The following is a 10,469-nucleotide window of genomic DNA, read 5'->3' as shown; positions in this document are numbered from 1 at the left end:
CAACGGTTCTTGTTCTTTTTCTTCTTCTGTTTTGGTGCCTGAAACACCACTTTTATCAGTTTATGGCTCAATCAAACACTGCCTTCACATACTGCAGAATCTCCAAAATATAGCAAAACTCAACTCTTTTACAAGAGGCTATGCAAACATATGAACCATGACGTGAGATTTTTATAATGCCTAGAACTACATTCAGTTACTTCAGTTCTTCTCCCTGCAGAATTCTTAACAACATTAGACCCTTTTCTTTTCATGAAGAACCTGGTACTCATGGTGAGACTAAGCGTTTGAAAACAATACCTGGTGTGTAGTAATTGGCACTGCACCAGGATGATCTATGAAGAATTGCTTGTCATCTCGAAGGTCTGCAAATACCAAATATATGACCATTAAAAACTCTGTTAAGAAAACTTAAAAACTCTCCTGAAACCACAAGACTTTTAGGAACCAAACCAGAAAATATTCAATCAAAACAATAGCAAAGGTAAGCTTAATCAGAAAGAAGGTAGGATTCTCCTCAAGCAAAATTGCCATTGAAGGGCTTTAAAAGCTTAGGCGGAGAAGATCAAAGAATTAGAAAAATAATTAGGGTAAATGTGTTACCTTTTCTTGCTTTTTTACTTTTAAAAATAAAATAATTTATAATTAAACTAAATTATGTATTTACAGTAATTGAAAAATTAATTTGGTTAATCTGAGGGTATTATGGTATTAACATTAATATAAATCTTATTTTTCCAACTAACCAAGAAAAAATACCAAAGAGACAAATCTAGGTTGAAAGTGTCATTTTTATCCAATTTTCTCTTATTTAATATTAAATAAGAAAATTAAAAATGATCATAAACATGAATATATATACTATGGCCAATCTAAATTAATAAATATACCAACCGAAGGTGTATTGGGAATCAAACAAGAGTCAATATATTACTGTCAGACTTCTGACTCATGAAACAGCTCGTCCATAAGAGATTGAAACCAAACATCTAACCAACTAAATTTTTCCAAAAAGATATATATCATATATGTCTTATAGATAGTTTGTGTTTCATCCTCAACGACTAATTATATCATGTTTATGAGACTGTAGAGTGAGACCATGTAATGTTATAGTATTATAGAACATGTTGATAAACCATATATTTGTATTCTTGTCTGTGTATTTACAATTGATACGTAGTGTACACGTGAACGCTATCGACCAAGATGGTCCAAATATTGAATTTGTTCTTTATTTATTATTTTTGTCGGCAACTTTATTCTATTAGGTTTTGTCATTAATCACGCGAAGACCATACACTATATATAAGAACTTGATTTGCTATAAATACCAAACAAAAGTATTGAGATATGAATAATACCCTCAAATCGAATATTATATTTTTCTAAATATTTAAATATATCCAAGAAGTGATATTGACGAACCAACTAAACTCATATAATAATATCTTCGTCTACACCCATTCCAATTCAAGTAGACAACGGTATCTTTAAAATATCTAGTTTTTGTTTTTTATCTAACTAAACCGTTACATAACCGAGTCGGGTTGAAAACAGTGTAAGATTCCTTTTAATTATTCCAATTTTCTTCAAACCATATCGTGAAGTGATTGAGCTCCCATCAAATTCATGTAAGGCAGATTCTGAGCTTGATCATCATCCAAGATCGACGATGTATATTGCACCGATCCGTCCATGTGGTCTCTACCGTAGTAAAGAGGCCCCCCTTGAGCCGTCACTGGAGATAACGCTAAACTCACACCACCGTTTTGTAACCCAAGCGTCAACGACACCTCACGTGCCCCTCCTTCGCCAGTGTACGTGACAGCTTGGTTACTGTATAATGAAAAGTCAAACGTTGACCCAAATGAAGCCGTTCCTAGGTTGGAGTTGTCTTTGTGGCCAGTTTTTGTAACTACGGAAGATAAAGATTCCGGTTCGACTCGCATTATCTGGTTTGGATCCGGTTTAGTATCCATGAACATAGGGTTTGTAATCTCCATTTGTTGTTCTTCTTCTCCTCTTGTTTCCTCGCAATACATCTCTTCAATCATTGGTTTCCATAGCCTAACTCTTGCATTAATGAACCAATTCGATACCTAACAATGTGGTCTCATTAGTAGAATTAACTCAATTAAATTCCATTTATGTATGATTACTAAACAGATAAATTTGGAATATATTAAGACTTAGGAAGTTATGTTTTACCTGACTTCTTGATAAACCAGACTGTCGGGCCAATATATGCTTATCAACATCACTTGGATATCTGAAAAATAAGAAAATGTTACTTTGGAGAAATGATATGTCTAGTAAAATAAAATATATGTTTGTTAAAATGGATACATATGATTGAAGAATGATGCAAAGAAATTGAAGCAAAGGTAATGGATAGTTCGGGTGAAAACTAACAAGATGTTTCATGGTTTGATCAGTGTTTGGGAATTTGATGGAGACAATTCTTACATGTGATAATATATAATTTATCAAATAAATATATCAATAAAAAGGACAAGGATAAGAAAAGAAAAAAAAAAGAAAAAAGAAAATAGAAACATGGGGAGAAAAAGCAAGGAGTTATTCATAGTTTCTCTTTTTTGTTAGTGTTAGGTAAAGAACATTGATTCTCTCTCTGAATCCACTTTGTTCCTTTCTCTATTTCTGTCTTTCATCCACCAGTTAAATATTTTTTATATTTAGTTATGCATTATCTAAAAAGATATGTATACATACATGAATGTATATGTTTGTACACTCACTTTCACACCAATGATGCAAGCAAAGAAAAAAGGGAAGATTGGATCCTCAGCTTGGAAAATAAAAAAGCTACCATGCAATGAGCAGATTAAGGAAGATTGGATCCTCAGCTTGTCAAGTCAATCTCATCCCTCTATGAAAATGTATGTAGCTTTTATATGATGCTCACATACAATATATCCTGGTAAAAATGCCTATAACTATGTACTAATATAAATGCATTCTTTTAAAAAATAGAGTTCGTAAGAATTTTTAGACTCATTATTTATTTATTCTATCAATATATATATGCATTTCTGTTTAAAATTTCAAACTATGGTATGTTGACTTGATTTAAAACTATTATGATTCCACAATCATTAGTTAATTAAAAAGGGACTTAACTTGTAACTATTTGATTAATAGTAAATCTTTACTAAAGTCAAACCCATATCGTCATAATATTGGCATTTTGCGTTTTGAGTAATAATTGTACATTATGCATAAAAAGAGGGTATGTATGAGATTAGTAACTTACGGGTGAAGAAAGTGCTCAAAGAGCCAAGCTCTTAACGCCGTCACCGCGCGTTCAGGCAAACCACGTTGTGGACGCCAAGGATGAGCTTCCACGAGACTCATTTGTCGATACGATTTCTGTTGCCTTAGAGCTTGATCAAGCAACCTCAGCCGTGGGGTTTCCCCTCGTGCCGCAATTGAGACCCCACGATTATCCTCATCTCTTTCTCCTAAAGCTTGACTCATTGCTTGAATCTGTCCCACAAGTCCGTCTTTTAAACACCGGAAATGCCTAGACATTGCCCTCGACGCTAACGCCGTGTACATCTCCGCCGCTCCTACCCCAACCGCCGCCTCAAACGCTGCTGTCGCCAGTCTCATTTGCTCTCGGTAATGTCCATATCTTCTTTTAAGCTGCCAAATAAAAATATTTCAACCACACCGTATAAATGCAATTCATAGAATGAGCATTCATGTAAGAGAAACAACTCGTTATGGCTTATGATGATGGAATTGATTGATGTTATGAGGACCACTAGAGTCTCCATATTAGATCAAAAGCAAAGACAAATAAATTTTATTTTAGTTCTATATAAAAAGGAAATAATGCTTAAAAGAATTAAAAGGGTTAATATTTTCGTAGAGTTACATCGAACTTGTTTTCGACGAGAATACATGAAGGAATGAAGACAAAAAGGAATCTTTTTATCTTTTATATAAAAGAAATTTGTATCTTTAAGAAAATATATGGACCATAATTAAGAATCGAAAATAGAAGATTTGTGGGTATTAATATTTTACATTTTATGAATATATAACCTGAAACAAATACTTTTTTAACAAACCCATGAAATGTTTTCGATACAAGATTTGTTGGTTTTTTACATTTCATAGGAATATGTTGAAATCAAATAAAAATATGTTAGTTTTCCAACAAGACCATGACTCGTTTTGATGTAAAAAGATCGTTTTTAGAATTAAGATAAAACCAAACTAAAAAATAATAGATTTTCTAACGAGCCCATGAATCGTTTTGATAGTAAAGTAAATATAGGTTGTTCAAAAAAAAAAGTAAAGTAAATATATACCTCTTCAAGCATGGCGAGCAATTTGGCTTTTCTTTTCTGAAGCTCCATGAACTCAAGAGAGTGAAGTGGTGGAACATGTTTCTTTGAAGAAGTTGTGGCAGATTGGTCGTGTTGATCATTGTTGTTGTTACTTGCGTCCCAATCTTCTTGTTGTTTGCCTTTCTGCTTCCTCTTATGCTTCATCATCACTTCATCATCACTTTCCTTTACTCCTAGACTGCAAAACTCACTCAGTAGCTCTTGAGCTGCGCTCAAATACTTGGAACTCCCAATCTGAAACTGATGATGATTGCTGCTGTTGTTTTGGTGGTGACTATTCATCAACATCATCATCTGGCTGTGTGGGAGATTCTGATGATCCGTTGATTTACCCGAATACCCTTGTTGTTGGTGTCTGAGGTCGAAGGATTGGAGACTGATGCTTGTAGGATTTGAGGAGGAGAGAGAAAGAGAAAGACCTTGGCTTGGTCTTTGTGTTGGTCTCTCATCATTTACTTCACTTGAGAAATTATTATTAACATTGCATAGTCTCATGGAGGAAGAAAAGTCTTCTAAAAGCTGATTCTGAACAGTACTACCACTTGTCTGGTGATGATAGTGATGATGATCCATTCCACTTGTGATCTCAGTCTGATGATGCCTAGAAAAGTCTATCATCATTCCCATGTTGGAGTTTGAGCCAAAGATCTGATGATTATAATGATGTTGTTGATGATCGGTTGGATTATTGCTTCTCTCATCAAACCCATGGATCTGATTAATCATTTGATGCTGATGTTGTTGGTGATGGTTATGACCATGGAACTGATCACTTGCCATGTCGCTCAAGAATTAAAAACCCAAAAAGAAGAGAAGAAAAAAGAAAACACCTTTCGGGATACAAACAAGAGGTTTCATCAAGATCTAGATGAACCCATCTCCAAGAAAGTTGAAAAGAATCAATAAACAAAACTAAAAGCAAACTTTTTCATATCCTGAGTTCCCAAATCATGAGAAAGAGCCAAAGAACCAGAGTTTGTGTCATAACCCAAACAACAGAGATAGCTCTAAAACCCTAAGAAAAAGTTGGCATAAAGATATGAATTATTTCTTCCAATTCGTTGGTCAATACTGAAAGACAGAGAAAGAGATTATAGGAGACGATGGACCGATAGAGGAAGAAGAAGAAGACGAATAAAAGTATTAAACAGATGAGATATAACAGAGAGAGAAGGCAAAAAGAGATTGTGTGGCTTCACCTCTCTCTTGTTTTGTACTTTGAAGATATTAATTTTCTTTTAGTATGGGTCTGTTAATTTGTACTACAGGCAAAATAAATATATATTATAAAATGGTAAAATAAAAGTTAGAAATAAAACCTAGGAAGATAAAATGTCAGATGGTATCTCATCCGAGATCAGAAGATAGGTGATCATGACCCTCCCATAGACTCTAGCTAGCAATCAATGTTCAATCTTTTTCTTTTTCTATACCACAAGTTGGGTAAAAAGAAATCTTCACTATTTACAAATCTATGTAGTATAATTAATTTTTTCCAACTATACATAAATTGTGGTTAATTTTTTGTATTTATCTATAAATTTATATATTTGAAATATGACTTGATAAAAAATAATTATTTTTGACGTAGTATTTACTAGTCTAACCATGAATATAGTCAAATACTACAGGTGTCTCCCTCTATTCTTTATTTTTCTTCCTTCAATTATTAAAAGAGCCTAATAGATGCCAAAGAAAAAAAGAGAACGTAATAATTTGAAATCTAACTTACAAGAAAATTCAAACAGGATGGATGATACGGGACATGTTATATTATCATGGTATACGTGCATTGGTCCAGTGTTTAAAAAACAAACGATTGGAGAAAAAGGTAATTTAATTAAACTAACGTTTAAATTAGAGAACCTTTACCGGCACAAACTAGCTACAAACCGTCATATGACATATCTCTGCGCTCATTTAATTATTTATTATATATAATTTTTATATTTACTCAGTTAGTATTGTGTTATACAGTATATTGCTAAAACCTATACGTGTAACACGGCTGTCTATATTAGTATACATATATAAAACCATTTTAATATGTTATCCAAACAATGATATCAATGTTGGTGGTCTTGGTTTGCTTATGTAAGCAACCTTGTTATTAAATATTTTGCAAACGTACATATATATATATGTATATATGTATTCTTTTTGAAACATATTTTGCACATATATATTTTAAATTTCATTATGAAGCTTAATTAGCGTCTTCCAAAAAATACTAGAACATTGACGGTGATTTTATAATTTGAAAACAATAATTCTACATATATTTAGTTAGTCATGTGAACGTGTGAATTTTAACTACTATTTTTTCCAATGATATCCTTCACTATACACAAATAATGATAGGTGAACAAAAAAACAAATAATGGTAAGAATATTATTAAATATATGCCTCTGTTTATTTGCTCTTAAAATTAGTTAGTATGACAGATTTATTTGATGATTAAATAATAAATAATAAATAAATAATTTGACAGCAGAATTTGCTCGTAAAAAATATTTACATGTTTTTCATATGAATAGACTATTATTTTTTGACTAAAAGATTTTATGGAGTACTAGAGATGAAACAAATTGGATTACAAGGTTTTTGAGTTTGTCACTTACATGAAATGGTTTCGGTTTCCGCCGGCAAAATTCAAATAAACACAGTGTTTGTGTGTATTTAGATCACTTTGAGTAGACTATTTCCTACTCAAAAAATTGTGTAATTTCTTCGCTACAAATATAACTAAACTATAGGACTGTTACATAATAACTAGTATTAGTTTAAATTGATTTGTCAATCACTAAAAAGTTAACTATATTGATTTTTTGAGAAATTAACAAACGAATTAAGATATATATATACGTGTTTGTTTATGGATGGAGAGGTAGAAAAATAAACGAGTACGAATCCCAAGAGATCAAACCAGAAGTGGAAGTTGAGTTCAGGCTTTTCTCAGATATGTCTGTGTGGCAATTCTCTTCTGATTTAACAATAGTTATTAACTATATCAATAAATAGATATATATAAAACTTTTAATAGCAATCTGTACGTAGTCCCGTCTAAACTAGTAGTAAAGAACCCTTACAGTGTCCATATTTGATTTTAAAATAACAGAATATATGTTAATAAGTTAATTAAACTTTCTCTTAACAATGGTTAATTATGCTATTACAAACTACGAGAAAAACGTTACAAAGTCGATACTACGGTCGACAATTCTACCTATCTTATAAGGATTCCGTCTGATTGCAGCACCCGATTCGTCTTTTGATATCCATTCCTGACGGTACACCTTGCGCCATGCCGAACATCTCTTATAAGCCTTTTTTTCTAATATTCTGCATAATTTGCCTTTTCCGAGAATTGAAACGCAGACCTCCTGGTATAGAAATATTAATGAACATTTGCTCAGACCACTGGACAAACGAAGCTTCCACATAAATTAATTAATTATTAGAATAGCTTTTTGAGTAGAATAATCTTTGATTAGTAAACGTCAAACCGATTTGTAAAAGAGGACATTAAAAGATGCATAAAGAAACAAACAAAACATTGTGTTTGTAGTTATTTAACCACACAATATTAATAGAATCACTCAAAAGGATTATTTATTTCACTGGATGGATAAACCATCAGTTTTCTTATAAATGGAAAATTTGATTATAACTTATATAACCAACAATATAGCAAAAGTTTGATATTATTTGTGAAACAGAATATTGATGTATTTTGCTTAATTGTAGTATATCTTACATCATGTTCATGCCAAGAAACTAGAAATCCATTGTCTAACTCAGGATTTTTTTTTTAAATCATTTATATTTAATATATAGCAAATACGCTAGATTTGTTAAATTATATAGAACTATTAGACCAGATCATCAGAAAATCACATGATAAGAATTATAAAAAAAAAATGGTTTTACATAATCAAAACTAATAGTTTATGAATTTGGTATGTGATGGTGTTAATAAATGTTCCTAAACTAAGGGACTGTTCATGAGATGTGTTTAAGTGGTCCTCCATTTATTTTTTGTTTTTTGTTTCTTCTTTATTTTTCTATATTTTTTTATTTTTTTTTTGTATATTAATTCCACCAAAATTTTGCATCTATTTCCTCTTTCATGGGACCATTTTCTTTTTCTCATATTTTCTCCAATTCTTATACATACACGCATTAAAAGAACTAGATATACCATCTCACACGCGCCCGTTTCTCTAAGAACATATTATTAAACAAAATGTATAATCATCTATTTTTAACGAGCTTGAGATAAATAAATTTGAAACAAAAGAAAATTATAAAGTATAGGTGATGGCATAGTCTAAACTAATTACACAGATCAACATTTTACAATAAATATAAAAGGGTATATTTAATGCAAATGCGATGTTATGTTATGGTTCCATCAAAAAAATTTGGTTATACAAATTCACACAGAAAACTTTTAATTTGCGGTAAATAAATATTATTGTAACATCTATTTTTATGTAAGTAGTGTTTTTTTATGAATGTGTTAGTAGTGTTTTGAAACAATCAATATCATCGTAAATCACTAAATAAATGTACAAACTTTTCAAATCTGACGTGAAATATAACCTATAAAATATAAACGAATATATTATTAATTGTGGAAGTGTTTTTCGCCACGTGGTTAAATATTTATTTATACGGGTTTTCAACTAGAATTCAATTCCATTAAGGTGCGTTTTCCGTGTTGTAAAACTTGTTATGGATTGGATTTTTGTCAATCTAACTGATGAAATTTTTTTTTGTCAATTATATTGGTGGTAAGTATAAGGCATTCATTTTTTCATATAAATATATATATATATTTCACATCAAAACAATAAAACCGATGCGTATCCCTTATATACTTCCGTACAAGTGACTCAACCAATTCTATTTTGCCATGTGGACTATATAAAAAAAGTAAAAACTAATTAAAGTAAATCAAGAAACTAAACAACTATTGTGGCCAATATTTTTTTTTTAAATTATCAAACCAAAAAGAATTTTAACGATTTTTAAACTGTAAAAACTTAAATCCCTATAATTTCTCAAGTCACTCCACCACTTCAAACGTGAATTGTGTCATTTATATAACTCTTAAGGTGATGATTGTTTTTATTAGTTTTTGGTTTTTAGATTTTGGTTTTAGATTTTGGTTTTTGGTTTTTAACTCTTAGTTTTGGTTTTTAATTTTCAGTTTTTGGTTTTTGGTTTTTGGTTTTTAGTTTTTAAATTTTGGTTTTGTTGTATTCTTATTTTTTTCATAAAATAAGCAATACATTGTTTTAAAATAATAAAAAATAGTAATAAAATATTTTAAAATTACCATTAAAATTTATCAAAACATAGTGGTTGTTATTTAAAATAAAAACATTACCATGTTTTAAATTATTTTATTTTGAAGTATTATACTTAAATATAATTAATAAACTATCTATAAATTACATAAAATTTTTTTTTTGTTTTTTAGAACTTGAACGACAATTTTTTCAAATTAATATAATATATTGTATTAATAAAATATTTTAAATTTTATAATTTTTAGTTGTTGTTTAGTGTGTATAATAATTATTAAAATTATTCAATAATTTTATTTATAGATATTAATAAATAATTGGCTACAACTAATACTAAAATTATCTATATTTATTTACATATATGAAGCACATAAATTATTTTACATTAATGTTAAATGATAAAAAATGTATGGGAATTTTATTGTTATGAAAATATTATTTATTTAATTATTAATTAATTAAAATATAGTATTTTATACAAAATAAACAAAATTCGTTTTTATATTGAAAACCCACAAAATTTGCTTTTTGGCTTTTCTTCACAAATTAGTTGAAATTTTTAAAAACTAGTTTCCCTAAATTTTAGGAAATCTATTTTTAAGAAACTTGATTGGCAAGTGAAATGGTTTTTGCAAAAACTAAAACTAAAAACTAAAACTTGATTGGATAAAAAATGGTTTTTACAAAAGCAAAAACCAAAAGCTAAAACAAAAACCACGAACAATCAACCTCTAAATCATGGCAACTAAGCTTCTTTTATTTTCTCTCCCT

The 10,469-nt window shown here is 30.0% G+C and overlaps 1 protein-coding gene across 1 annotated transcript; it reads right to left on the bottom strand.

Annotated features, from left to right (window-relative positions):
* Positions 1 to 1,393: 1,393 nt before the first annotated feature.
* LOC106342600 (homeobox protein BEL1 homolog) lies at positions 1,394 to 5,602 on the bottom strand. Its single transcript, XM_013781573.1, has 4 exons — positions 4,344 to 5,602; positions 3,278 to 3,669; positions 2,212 to 2,272; positions 1,394 to 2,102 (listed from the first exon to the last, which is right to left on the bottom strand). The coding sequence occupies exons 1-4, from the start codon at positions 5,160 to 5,162 to the stop codon at positions 1,593 to 1,595; spliced, it is 1,782 nt and encodes a 593-aa protein (XP_013637027.1). The 5' UTR covers positions 5,163 to 5,602; the 3' UTR covers positions 1,394 to 1,592.
* Positions 5,603 to 10,469: the final 4,867 nt, after the last annotated feature.

Source organism: Brassica oleracea, chromosome C4 (genome assembly GCF_000695525.1).
Source record: "Brassica oleracea var. oleracea cultivar TO1000 chromosome C4, BOL, whole genome shotgun sequence".
Lineage (NCBI taxonomy): Eukaryota > Viridiplantae > Streptophyta > Magnoliopsida > Brassicales > Brassicaceae > Brassica > Brassica oleracea.
The sequence above is the reverse complement of the archived record's forward strand: the minus strand, read 5'-3'. Positions and strand labels throughout refer to the sequence as shown.